The sequence below is a fragment of the Oncorhynchus nerka genome, linkage group LG5 (assembly GCF_034236695.1).
Source record: "Oncorhynchus nerka isolate Pitt River linkage group LG5, Oner_Uvic_2.0, whole genome shotgun sequence".
NCBI lineage: Eukaryota > Metazoa > Chordata > Actinopteri > Salmoniformes > Salmonidae > Oncorhynchus > Oncorhynchus nerka.
The window spans coordinates 28741661-28761397 of NC_088400.1; the positions used below are offsets into that span (position 1 = coordinate 28741661).

Genomic DNA, 19737 nt, shown 5'->3' on the forward strand with positions numbered 1-19737 from the left:
CATCACAGTCCCCACAAGCATTTTGAGCCTATTCCAGCTGGAAACATTCTTTTTATATTACTCATATGCATTTTGTTTTTCCAAGCATGCTTTCATTACTTATCTCAACGACAATATGCCTACAAATCGATTGATTCACAACCTTTCGTAGGAAAATTAAGTTATCTAAATGACTTGTCGAAACAGTGACATCACATCATTATAGACCAAGTAATAGTACATTTGTATTTCAGTTATATCAGTCTATGACAACGCCCTCATCCGGCGACTAACTGCAATTGAACGTGAACAGAACTGTATACCCGCTCTCAGACTTCCCAGCTGTCATTCTCTAGAAGATGGCGGACTGCGTTTCACTGTTAGATGAGGAGCTCTCTTCTTTTGTCTTCAATTACCTGACAGAAAACTCAGGCAGCCAGGTAAGGGATGTTCATATTATATATATCCAGAATTAGGACTACCTGGCCGAGGGTTCATGTTTGCATGTTATTGGCAGAAGCATGCGTAATTTAATCTTCATGTATGCTCTGGCTGTCAGCATCTCGGCTCTCTAACCGGCGTCTTCAGACCTTTGACGTATGTGCTTCACGTGGAGTTGTAGGGAAATGTTATTAGTGCGAACAACGTGGGATAGTTATTAATAAAACATTTAATTTCGGTTGCGTAAAATGATTTGGTCTTTTAACATTGAAATAACAATTTCTATGTTGCTCTTAAAACTTTTACTATTTTTGACTAATCCTGTCAAATCAGAGACCTCAGCACGTGGGTAAGGCTAAAGCATGAACTTGGCTATTTATGCATTTGATATTGAAATGAATGGATGCATTGGCAATGTGTTGTATACGAAGGTTTGACTATTTATTTCTCATCCAGCTAATAGCCTACACACTGGAGTTTTGATGAATGCTTATATTATTGTAAATCAATGAAATTTGCGTATGTTGGCTATCCATCTGTTTCACCAGCCCATCTATCTAGTAACTAAAGATAGTTCAACTGTAGACCGGTATGCTACGGTTTCTGTACAGTGCGCCTCTCACGGTTCAAAGTTGGGCTAAAGTAGCTAGTGAACTACAAAGGGAATAGAGTGCAATACAACGATAATGACTATTTGATCCGATCATCGATGTCCGTTGAGATTCAGGTGCTGCAAGAATACTGATGTGAAATGCGGAATATTGTGCCCATCTGTGAAAAATTCAGGCGATTATGTTTTCGTAATCGTTTGCGTAAGCAGCGATCCACTGTTACAAAACCTTGTTACCAGCGAGCCACTGTTGCAAAACCTTCTTACCAGCGAGCCACTGTTATAAAACCTTGTTACCAGACGAGACTGTTATAAAACCTTGTTACCAGCGAGCCACTGTTACAAAACCTTGCTACCAAAAATGCGTGTTCTAGGGGGTAACAAAATAACAATTGTCAAACATTAATATGAATGAAAATCCAATTATGGGCGGTATCTCATCGTAATGTGATATTGCACAATGTTATTAGACCACCAGATTTCAAATAATTATAGGATGCAACTGGCCAGCATACTCACGGATTATTCTCAGTAGGCTAAATCTCATTGAATTCCAACTATCCTTTATTGTAGCCTACCTAGGATAGATTATGATGTAACCCTGGATTGCGATGAGAGCATTCGTTCTCAGATATTCTACTCTTTGCTAGATGTGTAGCTAGTGAGCAGGTTCATTGATTGCAGAAGCCAAGACTAAAAGCGATTTACATTTCAAGTCACATGTGTAAGGTGTGCAGTGAACAAGTATCTAATAATAACATGCATTAATTATGAGTTGAAACCTGGTACAGCATAATTAACAAAGGGTAAAACATGCATATTGAGGGCGTCCCCGCTTAGACACGAAGTTCCCCCTAACTGGAAAGTTATATTTGTCCCAGAGCGTAATGTGACAACATTGTATCAGGTTCTGATCGCGTAGGGGATGTTCGTGATATTAGCCCCATCAAATGTAGCGTTCGATGCGGTGTTGCATGTTAAGGCGAATTATCGGGTTGACAGCGCTATCTATGGTCATTGTAATAGTACCCTACTATCGTGAACAGGGGTGTATTGATTCCGCCTATTCTGTTGCAAAAAAAATCTAAAACGGAAGCAAACTGAATGAAACGGGGCGGGACCTACCCGAATTTGTCCAATAATAACTCGTTTTGCTCTGTTTGCTTCCGGTTGGTTCTTAAACGGTAAACGGTTTCCGTAACGAATACACCCCATCGTTACAGAACACAGACTTGCTGCAGTCATGTGCTTTCTGTTGCGTAGTAGTCTGGAGGACGCGGTTCCAGTGACGTGCATGAGCGACAGCTACCCTCTTTCCGCTGGGTTGCATGTGACTGGTGCTGCTGCTGCCACTACTGTCCGGCTGCTTCTAGATCAGGACTAATTATTCACCGGGTCTATTCCAGTTTAGTCAAGAGGATCTAAAGATCAGTCCTACTTACAACCACAAACCTAGCGGAACCACATATAGTAGTTCTAGATTGAGAGGTGGATGCCATTATCCCCTTTTACTATTTCCCCATCCATCTGAATACATTTTTATTCTTCTTTTCAGAACTATTTTCTTAATCAAATGTAATCATCCAGTTTGATGTAAATATTTAAAGGCCTATACTACTAACATTATATGGACCAGTTATGTTCTACCCTTTATATTCATGAGATGCATGAGTTACACAGCCTACATAGCAAATGCATTTCTGTAGTTTGTCTCATCATTTAGGCTTCAGTATGTGGTTTCATCGCCTGTCAGTCAATGGTTCATTTGATTCTGGTTGCTGACTGAGTTGTCCTGTTGCATGGTCATATCAGCTGTCAAACTGAAGTCTTGTTTTCCCAGATTTAGTCAGACAGGGAAACAATATATAGTCCACTGCACCGGGCAGGGTGCTCACTTTGCTCAGCAGTCTCTCTCTCTTCAATGAAATGCTGTGTATTATTACACAGACACTGAGCTGTCCTGCCGTGATGGAATACTGCAGTGCTATGTGTTCAGCTTCCATGATATGGCCTGAGTCACCTGTCAAGCCTAGAGTGGAGGCCTACTCTTTTTAACTAGAGCAAATGCATTATGTCTATGAAATGAGCAGTTCCTACAGTACACCTGCCTGTCTCTCTGATGGAATGAATGTAATTAGCTTTGGCTATGCTGTGTACTGACAGAAGATTATGGATAAGACTAGCCTTTGTTTTTTCTTAGCAGGGTTTAATGCTGATTTAGACTGGCCATGAACCACAGGACATTGGTCTCTGTGTTTTGATGTTCACTGTGACGTTACTGTATTTTTAAGCCCTACTACAATCTGGAGAATCAATTAATGAACAGTTACAGAGATGATTGTCATCACTGATAATGTTACTCTAGGAGTAGCATTTCACCTATATTTAAAGTTCTCACACATTATCCATGAGGGTCATTCTGAAAGATCCTAGCCTATCACCCATCCTTTAAGATCACTATCTAGGTAGGACGAGCATTTTCATATATTTTGTTGTTGTTGAGAAGGATCATTCTGAATGATCATTACTCAAAATGATCAACTCAATTGAGGATGAAAGAGTCTAATCTCCCAGAAGTGTTGCTGGGAGGTTTTTCTTGTGTCACTGCCTGACTTTGTGGTTTGTCACTGAGGATTGGAATGTTTGCTTCCTCCCCAAAGCCCCAGAGATCCATCATCTGGCTGAGGCTCTGAGGCTTGTCCTCAGGGAGGCTTGAGGATGCACTCTCATGGATCACTGTACCTCTCCCCTCCACTCTGAGCCTAGCCCATGGGTAGGCAACTAGATTCAGCCACGGGCCGATTTTTGCCAGAGCGGATGGTTGGTGGGGCGTAACATAATTATAATAATCTGTACACTGAAAATTGACCACAATTAAGCCCAAAAAGAGATTGTATTTGAAAATAACTATCATTTCATAAACTGATTACATTGAGACACCATCACATATGTTTTTGGATTCGTGGGAATACTTAAGGACAGATTTTGTAAATATGACACATTTTTATCTGAATTGCTGGATGATTTTACAGTCTTTCTTGACCATGAAGTAAAATAGATATAATTGTTTTACACAAAAAGTTTTTGGGGGTCCCAAGAAAATCACCCCTGCTCTAACCTAGGTGCATCCCAAATTTGACCCTATTCCCTTTATAGTACACTACTTTTGCCCTATCAGGCCCTGGTGGTCTAAAGTAGTGCACTATAAAGGGTGCTATTTGGGATGCATTTTCTGACTGTATGGGAGGGAGAGGAACTAGGAAACAGCTGATTAGATATCAATAATTGATGCAGGCTAATCCATCATCGGCTTCAAAGGCTATCCTTTGCATGGACTCCTGAGACACACACTGACTACAGCAGGCATTTGGTTGTCTTGACATATTCAGGCTGTGTTCTCCCAAGTCAATAAGGATCATTTTATTTTGCTTTTGATTTTGTTTTCGACTATCTCTTGTCCTAGGACTCATCTTTTGCTGTGCCAACATGCAAATATATTATTGTCTTTCATTTTCCCTTTGAAATTAGCCATGGTTTTGAAATATGATATTATGAAATTCTGTGCATTTAAAAAAAAAAGATCTAATAATAATACATCACAACAAGCCATAATGTCCTTAATGAACCTTTGCACGTGTTTTGTATTCATCACAATGACTCTATTGATGTTGAGGACATTAGCGTGAGCCTGTTTCATATTCTGTAACTTGCTTTGGGATATGCATCAGGGGCTTTAATATAATGCCTATGGGCCTAAGTAGGCAGGTTTCCATTGACCCAGGTTTATTCAACAAAAGCAATGTCGCTAAAGAAATCTTTGTGACATGTGTAATAGAAATGGCAGGTACAGGAGAAATGTTCTCAAGATCCACAACATTTTTATCAGTTCGACTGGTGGATTTTTCTGTTGTCTAACTTTATGTATTGTGACAAATAATGATGGAAACAGTTTTTCGATTAAATTATGACTGCCAAATCATTTTGAAGGTTCGCGGGCACGTGATGTCACCGCGTAACTATAAAGCTCCACTCCACATTTAATTCTAAATGCCTACATCTTGCAAAATATTTTCTGTTAACTATAAAAAATAATGTTTCTTTGCAGGACAAAGATTTGCATTGCCTTGCTTTTGTAGTTGGCTGGCAAGTTTCACCATCCAATTATTTCAGATCTACAGGAGTAGAAGTCTCACCATGGCACGGGCCGTGGCAATACGTTGGCACGAGACTTATTACAATATGGCAAATATTAGTCAGTTGTTGCATTCTATCCATGTTGGCTTTTGCGGGCTACCTGAGACATGAAACAGATAGGTCGGAGGGCATACAGACTGACGGCAATTTATTCATGAGCAATTTGCGAAAATGGGTAATGGAAACACTGTAGGTTTTAGGTGTGATGTCGTTATGTCCAGTTGTTTGCATCGACATAAGATAGTTACATGGAAATGCACCCTAGCAGGCAATTATCACATCTATTTTCTATGCCAACCTTCTAAAGGTCAACAAAACACATCCCTGGACAAGTTCATGTGAACATAGCTAATGACACATCAGATTCAGCTCGTCAACTTGTGAGGTATGATCCATGAGAAATCTGGAACAGGAACATGCAATGCTGTGCCCCAACTGGCACCATACTCCCTATAAAGCCCAGTGCTTTACTTTTGACCAGGGCCCATAGAGACATTTGATATGTTCAATTGACTGTGGATACCTTGGATAGGGCCATATAAAATCTGCGTTGCGGAGTCACGGATTTCAGACATAAAAACGGAATTCAACAATATTCAAAATTGTATTGAACTTAGTAAATGTATTGAACTTATTAGAACATTCATCAAGATTATCATAAGGCATGAAAAATATGCGTCAGTGATTTGTATTTTTCTTCAACTTTTTGAAGAGACAACGTCACAGGAATGCCCCTGTCTGTGTGTTCTCGTTTGTCTACCATTTTGTGTGGTCGTTAGTAATGTAATGACAACCTTCTTCTGGTTGATGGAAAGGCTTTCCCTAAAACCTTCTCTATTAAATGTTAACTACAACGTAGCCTATGCCTCTTGGGCAGAATGATATCAGGATTTTTTGCATCAATCCAGTAGATATTTCTTTGCAATCTCCCTTGAGCGCTACTGAAACATTGCTAACCATACAACTGTCTTTGGCTGGTGCGCAGTTGAATTAAAGGGTAGGCCTAATTACAACCCACTATCTACATTTCAAAAGAGCCTGCTGATGTGGTTTAAGCATTGTTGTGTATTAAAAAGGTGTGAAAACCTGAAAAACAGAAATCTGGAAAAAAAAATGGAAGAAAAGGAAATTTAGTTAAAAAAATTACAGAATCAGGCAAATAAAGTGATTTTATAGGGTCCTACTTGGGAACAGAGGAGGGATGCTTCACTCTGTGTGTGCTTCTCCTGGCCACTAAAGCGCATGCCTGTTGAGACAGGTCATGACTTGCAGGTGGAGGCCAGGATAGGAAAGGCCAGGATAGAACATGCCAGGACAGGATAGGCCCGGACAGGACAGGAGCAGAGTAGCAGACTGTCTGATGAGGCTGACTTAGGTAAAGGGAAGTTGAAATTGGGTTGCCAGGTGTTGTCGTCCCCTGATGATATTCACCGCCACCTGCTTTACCATTTCAATGTGCATTCAGGCATTTGTCCGTAGTCAGCATCCTCCAGGTCATTATACTGTACTTCAGCCACAGCTAAACAATGGGTGTGCAAGTAGTCTATTGTAGATGGATTGTGTGTCCTGAATGTAGGGTCAACAGGTTTTTAAGTTTGTTTTTTAAGTTTATGGTGACATATTGTGTTGAGATGAAATACATCTTCCTTCCTGATGTTTTATTTCCTTAAAAATCATAATCATTTAGATGATTTAAGTGAAATAATTGTTTCCCTATTTGAGTATGCAAGTAATTTACCTCTTCAGTTCAGCAGAAGTGTGCAAAACAGCTATTAATGAGAGCTGCAGGCGGTTCAGTTGTAAATGAAGGTCTGGTCGGGATGTAGTGGACAACAGTCCAACTCTGCATCAGCCCTGAGCCAAGGTAATTGAAGAGTTAACTAGCAGATAACACTTCACAGCCCAAAGACTGGTCTTGCATGATCAGTACTGGTAGGACTCTTTTGGGTTTCATGTAGAAACCTCTGTGGAAAGGTTTCTACATGGAACCCAAAAGGTTTCTTTCTACCTGACTTCTTCAAAGGGTTCTCTTATGGGGACAGCCAAAGAACCCACTTAGGTTTAGATAGCACCTTTTTCTCTAAGATTGTAGTGTGATGGAGACCTCCATACAGGGTACTGACTCCGCTTCTGTCAAAGTGTGGAGCGGGTGTGTGTGTATGCGCATATGCATGAGTGGGTCTGTGTGTGGAATATGGATTGAGATACTTAAATGCTGATGTTTAAACAGCAAGACTGATCGGTATTGCTGTGCTTCAGCCTCATTCAGAGTGAAGAGAACCATTAGATGTTGATATAAATAGATTAATTGGATATAATATCCAATATAGCCTAGTGCTTACATGTGTTTCTGTTGCGAGGTTGTGATTTATTTAGCCCTCAAGCCCAGCCATATGAAGATCTGGGTGATAAATGAATGGCTCCTTCATAGTAAACCCTAACTGTGGGTGGACCAACCTGTCGGTCCAACCTCTCTCTCTCCCTCTCCTGGGTGTGATTGTAAACCAGGGAAAGGTTCAAGGAAAATTCCAATATCCTGATAGTGCAGCACCTGGGGACTTCTTGGGGAGGGCAAGCTCACACTGACTGGCAAGGGCTTACCCCCTAACACTGACCGGGTTAGCTCAGCGAGCTCATAGCCTGCTCATTAACAAGAGGTGTGTATTGTCCATGTTCAGAGTAGGAATGGATGTTCACTCGCTGTTCTTTAGTGTAACAAGTTTACACATCACCAGCTGAAAAAAATGCCTTATCTGTCATTATGTCAAAAGTGTGGCCAGCCACAGGCAGCAGGGCCTTCCCTGCAGCTATACTTGGTTATTTATTTTATTGGCTGGATATTAGTTATGGATCTCACATGGCCGTTCAGAACCCAACAACCTTGTTATGGGGTGGTTGCTAATTGTTTCACACACACCTCTCATGTACTGTTATTCTGTTGGCAGTTGAGAGCATTGCTCATGGCTATAGCCGATCGCTAATAATGCAGCCTGACTGTCAGTGTGATGCGGCAGCGTAGCCTAGTGGTTAGAGCATTGGACTAGTAACTGAAAGGTGGCAAGTTCAAATCCCTGAGCTGACAAGGTACAAATCTGTCCTTCTGCTCCTGAACAAGGCAGTTAACCAACCCACTGTTCCTAGCTGTCATTGAAAATAAGAATTTGTTCTTAACTGACTTGCCTAGTTAAATAAAGGTAAAATAAACTACAGTCTGTGAAGGGAACATAAATCCTATATTTTTACAAGGCTACTGTATTACTATTCTTAGCAGCAGAGTTGCTTGTATTTCTGCTACTCAGAGAAGGTGGAGTTCATAAATAGCCGCCATGGCAGTGGCACAGTGTATTTGCTTGAGGTGTTGTCAGCATGTCAGGTTGGATTCCTCATGATTTCATCATGATGCCGTATAATCATCATCAAGCTGTCTGGGGGATTACGACTCCCTCCAACTGCTTACCTTACTGCAACCTGAGCATGATGCGGTGTCCCATTTAAACATAGTTAGTATTCACTGCCCTAGACAAGGCATCTGACCCTTAAGTCATGAGTTCAGGCCAGATCACCATCTTTCTCATGATCTGACTGTTAGCTTAGCCTCTGTGTTATGAGCTGTGTTAATTTACCATAGTGGTGACCTTTCGTGGGTCCCTGGCACATACACTCACAACAAATAGTACACCCGTGAGGTGTTGTCACACCTTGGGGAATGCGGCTGGTGCAAGGCCAGGGCCTGAGTACCTGACGGCAGCAGGTAGGTAGGTAGTAAACAGGAATGCTGCTGCAGGGTGGAAACGAGGGTGTATGGAAACTGTTCAGGGGACTACGTAATAGAGGTGCACTGCAAGCCACTACCTGCACACTTGTGAAAAACATTCCACTCTGTGCCCTCCCACGGCAACAAAGCAGGACAGTGTTCCACCACATGGTGGGCTGGCTAGGGAATTACAGGAGAGGGGAGGGATCTGATTGGTGGCCTGGCTCACTAGTAGCTCTGTAAACTCTCTGATTACCTGGCCTTCTCACAATATCTACATTTCCGTTGTCTCTATCCAGGCTGTATGGCCACAACAATGGCTGGTTCACCATTAAGGCACCCAGCATCACAGGTGAACAGTAGGTAGAACCCCCCCCCCCCCCCACGTACACACATGCACACCCCTGCCACTGACCTAGTTCAACAGTGAACTTTTAGCTTGGCAGGCTTAGGCATTGGTTGCGTGACCGGAGCTTGGGAGCTGAGGCTGGTTTTGATTCGTGACCTTGACAGGCTTTACTCACATGTCACAATGACCTTCTCACCTCTGCTTCCCCAATCCATATCTGTCCTTTCTCACACCCTGTCCTGTGCCCCATCTATGACAGTAATAATGACAGAACATTCCACTGACTGACTACAGCACAGGAGAGAAGGTATGGGGAACAGACATACTTTATCACATTGTTTTGAAATTGCAAGCTAACTATTGGCTATGTGACAGCTTTGGCTGGAATCTGTAAGATTTAGTCTAAACTGGTGTTAGCTATTGTCCCGTCTGCACATGATTTCAACTAAGATCAACCCATCTAATAGTATTTCCTCCTCAAAACATACCAGATTCACTCTGTTGAAAAAAGGAAATAAAGAAAATAAAGAATGCTACACTCTTCCAATCCTCAGTGAAGACTCTATAGAACAGGTTTATCGACACGTTGACTTCCCTCCAACATGCTTATTAGTAAGCTACATCCCCCTGATAGTATCATGAAAATGCAAGGACATTGGTATAATTGTGGATTCCCAACATTGACTAACACAGAGAAATCTAATTAAATATGACTCTCTCCTTTTGCTGAACATATTGGGATGATGTGGTATATAGTAGGGCATTGGGCCAGTAACTGAAAGGTCGCTGGATCGAATACCCAAGCCGACAAGGTGCAAAATCTGTCGATATACCCTTGAGCAAGTCACTTATCCTTCATTTGCTCCAGGGGCGCCGTACTACTACGACGATGTAAAATAACACGTTTAATGTACCTTTCCAGTGTATGTAAGAAAACATCTATTTATTTATTTATAGCTCTACAGTGCCTTCAGAAAGTATTCAGACCCTTTGATTGTTGTCAACATTTTATTACGTTACAAATAAATAAACAAATAAATCCTCAGCAATCTACACATAATACCCCACAATGACAAAGCGAAAACAGGTTCTTAGAAATTGTTGCTAATTTATTACAAATAGAAAACCGAAATACCTTATTTACATAAGTATTCAGACCCTTTGCGATGAGACTTGAAATTGAGCTCAGGTGCATCCTGTTTCCATTGATCATCCTTTAGATGATTCTACTGTAACGGTTTTCCTCCTCTGAGGAGGAGTAGGAAGGATCGGACCAATATTCGGCATTTTCTTAAACTGAACTGAACACTACAATACAAAGTAAACAAAAAGAACAACCGAAACAGTTCCGTCTGGTAACAAATACAAAGACAGAAAACAACTACCCACAAATCATAGTGGGAAAATAGGCTGCCTAAGTATGGTTCTCAATCAGAGACAATGATAAACGGCTGCCTCTGATTGGGAACCATACCATGCCAAACACAGAAATACAAAAACATAGAACAACACATAGAATGCCCACCCCAACTCACGCCCTGACAAAACTAAAATAGAGACATAAAAAAGGAACTAATGTCACGGTCGTCCTCCTCTTCATCTGAAGAGGAGAGGTGAGATGGATCGGAGGACCAAAATGCGGCGTGGTATGTGTTCATCATTAATTTTAATAAAGAAAACACTGAACACTGAAACCCTATACAAAAACAATAAACGAAATAACAACCGTGAAGCCAATGCGAACTGCGCTGAAACAAGCAATCAACATAGACAATCACCCACAAACAGTGCAACCCAGGCTACCTAAGTATGATTCTCAATCAGAGACAACTAATGACATCTGCCTCTGATTGAGAACCATACTAGGCCGAAACATAGAAATCCCCAAATCATAGAAAAACAAACATAGACTGCCCACCCCAACTCACGCCCTGACCATACTAAATAATGACAAAACAAAGGAAATAAAGGTCAGAACGTGACAACTAAGGTCAGGACGTGACATCTACAACTTGATTGGAGTCGACCTGTGGTAAATTCAATGGATTGGACATGGTTTGGAAAGGCACACATCTGTCTATATAAGGTCCACAGTTGACAGAGCATGTCAGAGTAAAAACCAAGCCATGAGTTCGAAGGAATTGTCCGTAGAGCTCCGAGACAAGATTGTGTCGAGGCACAGATCTGGAAAAGGGTACCAAAAAATGTATGCAGCATTGACGGTCCCCATGAACAGTGGCCTCCATCATTCTTTAATGGAGAAGTTTGGAACCCCCAAGACTCTTCCTAGAGCTGGCCACCCGGCCAATCTCAGCAATCGGGGGAGAAGGGCCTTGGTCAGGATGGTGACCAAGAACTGATGGTCACGCTTACAGAGTTCTAGAGTTCCTTTGTGGAGATCGGAGAGAAACCACCAGAAGGACAACTATCTCTGCAGCACTCCACCAATCAGGCCTTTATGGTAGAGAGGCCAGACGGAAGCCACTTCTCAGTAAAAATCACATGACAGACCGCTTGGAGTTTGCCAAAAGGCACCTAAAGACTCTCAGACCATGAGAAACAAGATTCTCTTCTGATGAAACCAAGATTGAACTCTTTGGCCTGAATGCCAAGCGTCACGTCTGGAGGAAACTTGGCACCATCCCTATGGTGAAGCATGGTGGTGGCAGCATCATGCTGTGGGGATGTTTTTCAGAGGCATGGACTGGGAGACTGGCCAGGATCGAGGTAAAGATGAATGGAGCAAAGTACAGAAAGATCCTTGATGAAAACCTGCACCAAAGTGCTCAGGACCTCAGATGGGGGCTAAGGTTCACCTTCCAACAGCACAACGACCCTAAGCACACAGCCAAGCAGGAGTTGCTTCGGGACAAGTCTCTGAATGTCCTTGAGTGGCCCAGCCAGAGCTCGGACTTGAACCCGATCGAACATCTCTGGAGAGACCTGAAAATATCTGTGCAGCAACACTCCCCACCCAACCTGACAGAGCTTGAGGATCTGCAGAGAAGAATGGGAGAAACTCCCCAAATACAGGTGTGCCAAACTTGTAGCATCATAACAAAGAAGACTCAAGGCTGTAATCGCTGCCAAAGGTGATTCAATAAAGTATTGTGTAAAGGGTCTGAATACTTATGTAAATGTGATATTTCAGTTCTTTATTTTTTAAAACATTTGCAAAAATTTCTAAACTGTTTTTGCTTTGTCATTATGGGGTATTGTGTGTAATTTGATGAGGAAAAATAACTCATCAAGGCTGTAACGTAATAAAATATGGAAAAAGTAGATGGGTCTGAATACTTTCCCAATGCACTGTATGTCTTAAGTTTGACTGATATGGAACTTGACAGCGCTCAGTGACATCTCCAAATTGCTGCACTTGACTGTTGACTAACATGCTCACTTGCTCAGACCCCACTATGCACCTGAGTACCTGCATCTTGCAGTTTCTGCCCCACTATAAACTACGCAGCCTTAGTTAAACCTTTCTATCTTCACGGCAGAAGTGTGATCCTGTGATAAAGGACTGTCTCGGTCCTCTAATGCTCGTGTCTCCAGCCACAGAGGGAAAAGTGAGTTAACTGCTTTAGACAAGGTCTACTCTGGGCCCTGGTTGTTGTTCGATGCCAATGGGCACATTTTTAGCAATCACCAGAGAATGTTTTGGAGTCAGTTCTATTCCTTGTCAAAGTCTTGATTTCTGCCCACTCCACAGAATCTCAAACTCCTCTCTCAATTCAATTCAATTCAAGGGCTTTATTGGCATGGAAAACATGTGTTAACATTGCCAAAGCAAGTGAGGTAGATAATATATAAAGTGAAATAAACAATAAAAATTAACAGTAGACATCACACATACAGAAGTTTCAAAACAATAAAGACATTACAAATGTCATATTATATATATATGCAGTGTTTTAACTCTCTCTCTCTCTCTCTCTCTCTCTCTCTCTCTCTCTCTCTCTCTCTCTGTCTCTCTCTGTCTCTCTCTGTCTCTCTCTCTCTCTCTCTCTCTCTCTCTCTCTCTCTCTCCTTTAGTATGCATCCTTTCATGTACCTCCACAGCACTCTTTGTGCTTTTCAGTGCTTCCCATGATGCTCTGCTGCCTGGCCTGAAATTATTTTAAGCCGTCTCCTTTTACACAACCAAGCAGGATCCAACTCATTGGATCGACTGCAGCTTAATTTGCATGTTATTCTTTGAATGAGAAGCAGTCTATTCTGTTATCAGTGTATCATCAGGCTCAACAACATTCTGAAGGCAGGGGCATCTGGAGTTTCAGACTCCCACTGGAGAGTGGTCTCATTTTACTGAGGAAACAGATAAGCATTGAGCCAGTCAGATTTCTATTGGGATTGTGTGATGCAGACAGGTGAACTCACACACACGCACACACACACACACACACACACACACACACACACACACACACACACACACACACACACTAGAGGTCCACCGATTAACCGATTTCAAGTTTTTATAACAATCGAAATCGGTTTTTTTTTTACACATTTTATCATTATTCAACTAGGCAATTCAGTTAAGAACACATTCTTATTTTCAATGACCGCCTAGGAACAGTGGGTTAACTGCCTTGTTCAGGGGCAGAAAGACAGATTTTCACCTTGTCAGCTTGGGGGATTCAATCTTGCAACCTTACAGTTAACTAGTCCAACGCAATAACCACCTGCCTCTCTCTTGTTGCATTCCACAAGGAGACTGCCTGTTACGCAAATGCAGTAAGCCAAGGTAAGTTGCTAACTAGCATTAAACTTATCTTATAAAAAACAATCAATCATAATCACTAGTTAACTTCACATGGTTGATGATATTACTAGATATTATCTAGCGTGTTCTGCGTTGCATATAATCTGACTGAGCATACAAGTATCTAAGTATCTGACTGAGTGGTGGTAGGCAGAAGCAGGCGTGTGAACATTCATTCAAACAGCACTTTTGTGCGTTTTGCCAGCAGCTCTTCGTTGTGCGTCAAGCATTACGCTGTTTATGACTTCAAACCTATCAACTCCTGAGATGAGGCTGGTGTGACCGAAGTGAAATGGCTGGCTAGTTAGCGCGCGCTAATAGCGTTTCAAACTTCACTCGCTCTGAGCCTTGGGGTGGTTGTTTCCCTTGCTCTGCATGGGTAACGCTGCTTCAATGTGGTGGCTGTTGTCGTTGTGTTGCTGGTTCAAGCCCAGGGAGGAGCGAGGAGGGGACGGAAGCTATACTGTTACACTGGCAATGCTAAAGTGCCTATAAGAACATCCAATAGTCAAAGGTTAATGAAATACAAATGGTATAGAGGGAAATAGTCCTATAATAACTTCAACCTAAAACTTCTTACCTGGGAATATTGAAGACTCATGTTAAAAGGAACCATCAGCTTTCATATGTTCTCATGTTCTGAACTGAAACGTTAGCTTTCTTACATAGCACATATTGCAAGTTCTTCTCCAACACTTTGTTTTTGCATTATTTAAACCAAATTGAACATGTTTTGTTATCTACTTGAGGCTAATTTGATTTTATTGATGTATTATATTAAGTGAAAATAAGTGTTCATTCGGTATTGTTGTAATTTTTTTTTTTTGTTTGTTTTCAAATTGGCCGATTAATCGGTAGCGGCTTTTTTTGGCCCTCCAATAATCGGTATCGGTATCGGCGTTGAAAACTCATAATCGGTCGACCTCTCACACACACACACACACACACACACGCACACACACACACACACACACACACACACACACACACACACACGGACACCTATTAGCAGAGGCTGTCAGCGTTATCCCAGTTTATTTCTAATGTGTCTAGTAAAAGTGTCCGTATACGATCACTTGGGTCAGACGCCTGGATGAGAGAGGCAAACTGTGAAGGGAGTTGAGATGGGGATGCACTCTGGCCCAGTTTCCTGATGACTCATTGATTTCTCTGCAGGTATTTGTCTTGAGGTGATTTGAGGAAAGAGTGTAAATCGTTTTCCATCCGAGTCCCCACTCTGTCCAGTTTCCAGATGCTTTCTCAAGAGATTGCTTCTGCTTTTCTCAACACTCTGTTTCGATGTTTAGATTAGAGGTCGACCGATTAATCGGAATAGCCAATTAATTAGGGCCGATTTCCAGTTTTCATAACAATCGGAAATCGGTATTTTTAGACACTGATTTGGACGATATTTTAAATATTTGTTTATATATACAGTGGGGCAAAAAAGTATTTAGTCAGCCACCAATTGTGCAAGTTCTCCCACTTAAAAGGATGAGAGAGGCCTGTAATTTTCATCATAGGTACACTTAAACTATGACAGACAAAATGAGAGAAAAACATTCCCGAAAATCACATTGTAGGATTTTTATGAATTTATTTGCAAATTATGGTGGAAAATAAGTATTTGGTCACCTACTAACAAGCAAGATTTCTGGCTCTCACAGACCTGTAACTTCTTCTTTAAGAGGCTCCTCTGTCCTCCACTCGTTACCTGTATTAATGGCACCTGTTTTAACTTGTTATCAGTATAAAAGACACCTGTCCACAACCTCAAACAGTCACACTCCAAACTCCACTATGGCCAAGACCAAAGAGCTGTCAAAGGACACCAGAAACAAAATTGTAGACCTGCACCAGGCTGGGAAGACTGAATCTGCAATAGGTAAGCAGCTTGGTTTGAAGAAATCAACTGTGGGAGCAATTATTAGGAAATGGAAGACATACAAGACCACTGATAATCTCCCTCGATCTGGGGCTCCACGCAAGATCTCACCCTGTGGGGTCAAAATGACCACAAGAATGGTGAGCAAAAATCCCAGAACCACACGGGGGACCTAGTGAATGACCTGCAGAGAGCAGGGACCAAAGTAACAAAGCCTACCATCAGTAACACACTACGCCGCCAGGGACTCAAATCCTGCAGTGCCAGACGTGACCCCCTGCTTAAGCCAGTACATGTCCAGGCCCGTCTGAAGTTTGCTAGAGAGCATTTGGATGATCCAGAAGAAGATTGGGAGAATGTCATATGGTCAGATGAAACCAAAATATAACTTTTTGGTAAAAACTCAACTCGTCGTGTTTGGAGGACAAAGAATGCTGAATTACATCCAAAGAACACCATACCTACTGTGAAGCATGGGGGTGGAAACATCATTCTTTGGGGCTGTTTTTCTGCAAAGGGACCAGGATGACTGATCCGTGTAAAGGAAATAATGAATGGGGCCATGTAACGTGAGATTTTGAGTGAAAACCTCCTTCCATCAGCAAGGGCATTGAAGATGAAACGTGGCTGGGTCTTTCAGCATGACAATGATCCCAAACACACCGCCCGGGCAACGAAGGAATGGCTTCGTAAGAAGCATTTCAAGGTCCTGGAGTGGCCTAGCCAGTCTCCAGATCTCAACCCCATAGAAAGTCTTTGGAGGGAGTTGAAAGTCTGTGTTGCCCAGGAACAGCACCAAAACGTCACTGCTCTAGAGGAGATGAGATCTGCATGGAGGAATGGGCCAAAATACCAGCAACAGTGTGTGAAAACCTTGTGAAGACTTACAGAAAACGTTTGACCTCTGTCATTGCCAACAAAGGGTATATAACAAAGTATTGAGAAACTTTTGTTATTGACCAAATACTTGTTTTCCACCATAATTTGCAAATAAATTCATTTTTAAAAATCTTTATATAGCACGTCAGTTAAGTTATTTTCAATGACGGCCTAGGAACAGTGGGTTAACTGCCTTGTTCAGGGGCAGAACGACATATTTTTACCTTTCCAGCTCGGGGATTCAATCTTGCAACCTTATAGTTAACTAGTCCAATGCTCTAACCACCTGATTACATTGCACTCCACGAGGAGCCTGCCAGTTACACGAATGCAGTAAGCCAAGGTAAGTTGCTAGCTAGCATTAAACTTGTCTTATAAAAAACAATCAATCATAATCACTAGTTAACTACACATGGTTGATGATATTACTAGTTTATCTAGCGTGTCCTGCGTTGCATATAATCGATGTGGTGCGTATTCGTGAAAAAGCACTGTCCTTGATCCAATGAATACCTAACCATAAACATCAATGCCTTTCTTAAAATCAATACACAGAAGTATATATTTTTAAACCTGCATGTTTAGCTAAAAGAAATCCAGGTTAGCAGGCAATATTAACCAGGTGAAATTGTGTCACTTCTCTTGCGTTCATTGCACGCAGAGTCAGTGTATATGCAACAGTGTGGGCCGCCTAATTTGCCAGACTTTTATGTAATTATGACATAACATTGAAGGTTGTGCAATGTAACAGGAATATTTAGACTTATGGATGCCACCCGTTAGATAAAATACGGAATGGTTCTGTATTTCACTGAAAGAATAAACGTCTTGTTTTCGAGGTGATAGTTTCCGGATTCGACCATATTAATGACCTACGGCTCGTATTTCTGTGTGTTATTATGTTATAACTAAGTCTATGATTTGATATAGCAGTCTGACTGAGCGGTGGTAGGCAGCAGCATGCTCGTAAGCATTCATTCAAACAACACTTTTGTGTGTTTTGCCAGCAGCTCGTCGCTGTGCTTCAAGCATTGCGCTGTTTATGATTTCAAGCCTATCAACTCCCGAGATTAGGCTGGTGTAACCGATGTGAAATGGCTAGCTAGTTAGCGGGGTGCGCGCTAATAGCGTTTCAAACGTCACTCGTTTGAACTTGGAGTGGTTGTTCCCCTTGCTCTGCTTCGAGGGTGGCTGTTGTCGATGTGTTCCTGGTTCGAGCCCAGGGAGGAGGGAGGAGAGGGACGGAAGCTATACTGTTACACTGGCAATACTAAAGTGCCTGTAAGAACATCCAATAGTCAAACGTTAATGAAATACAAATGGTATATAGAGAAATAGTCCTATAATTCCTACAATAACTACAACCTAAAACGTCTTATCTGGGAATATTGAAGACTCATGTTAAAAGGAACCACCAGCTTTCATATGTTCTCATGTTTGAGCAAGGAACTTAAACGTTAGCTTTCTTACATGGCACATATTGCACTTTTACTTTCTTCTCCAACACTTTATTTTTGCATTATTTAAAACGAAATTGAACATGTTTCATTATTTATTTGAGGCTAAATTGATTTAATGATGTATTATATTAAGTTAAAATAAGTGTTAATTCAGTATTGTTGTAATTGTCATTATTACAAATAAATTCAAAACAAAATCGGCCTTTTTTGGTCCTCCAATAATCGGTATAGGCGTTGAAAAATCATAATCGGTCGACCTCTAGTTTAGATGAAGGGACAAGGTCTGTGGCTGGCTGCAAGTCTAGAAATGAGGAAGGTGTAATAATGTCTGGGAAGAGCCGTTTAATGCTTAGCCATTTCAGTTTTCCTTTGTCAGTAACTATGTAGATGCAATGAAGTGAATGAAGTCACGGGACTGAGTTGGATCTCCTCAGCAGCCTGGTCTGATGTGTGTTCTTCAGATGGCTCATGTTAAAGCCCAGCCCTATTTGACGACAGCATGGCAGGGAATGCCATGGTATCACTGACAATCCTGCCTACTTAGGAGTCGGCCGTGTGGAGGCTGCTGGAGTTGTCCTTTTATGTTAGGGCAGTGTTTGGGTGGTGTCACCAGGATGGTGTGTTGATAGTGATGGGCCATAGTGAGGACTGAATGCTTTCAGAGGGGTGTCTCTCTCTATCTGAAGGGTCATTAGAATGGGAGAGGCACACTGGGCCATTTGTTTCATGCCAGTTAGTTAGCCTTAAGTTTGGTACAAAACAAAGCTGAATAGAGCTGGAATTGTTTAAGACCTGCAGGGGAAGTTTTTCTAGAATGTTCTAGCACTGTGTTCTTTGCAAAACAGCCGAGATGAAGGAACAAGTCATACCAGCAAAATATATTGAAATACATTTAAAAAATTCACTCATGCAAAAGTTTAACCTATTTATCCCTAGAGTAGGTCAAGGGCCAAGTTACTACATCGGCATGAACTTTTCACGTTTCACAATCTATTTCCATGAATGTGAGGCCAGTCGTGTTGCATTTCTGTCGGATTAGCCAACGACTCTAATTATGTAAGCCATCCTCTACTCGTCTAGCAGTGAGCCTTCTGTAAGTACATCCTACACTTCCCGATAAACACCCACTAATTCACACTGCGACAAAACCCAGCGCTGTACTGTAATGCCGGCTGACTCCCACTCCTGCTCCTGAAATATTCTCAAGCAGTACTTACTTTGACATAGAGTCTTTACAAAACGCCAATTCATTTTTCAGCGCACCATTCCTCAGGCCCAGCAGGTACTGTTTTCTCTCTATGTCACTGGCAAACCCCTAGCTTTCATCAAAGACGCACATCAGTCATGTGTGCGTCGTGTGTGTGCCACTGCTGGGGGCTTCCATTAGTGGAGTAGCATGGCTGTGAATGACAGCAGAG

General features: G+C 41.8%; 1 protein-coding gene across 1 annotated transcript in view; it reads left to right on the forward strand.

Annotated features, from left to right (window-relative positions):
- Positions 1-309: 309 nt before the first annotated feature.
- LOC115129143 (peroxisome proliferator-activated receptor gamma coactivator 1-beta-like) overlaps positions 310-19737 on the forward strand; it is a 108995-nt gene continuing 89567 nt past the window's right edge. Inside the window, exon 1 of the mRNA XM_065018508.1 lies at positions 310-419. Coding sequence (XP_064874580.1) covers positions 339-419 — 81 coding nt within the window. The 5' untranslated portion in view covers positions 310-338. The remainder of the gene's footprint in view (positions 420-19737) is intronic.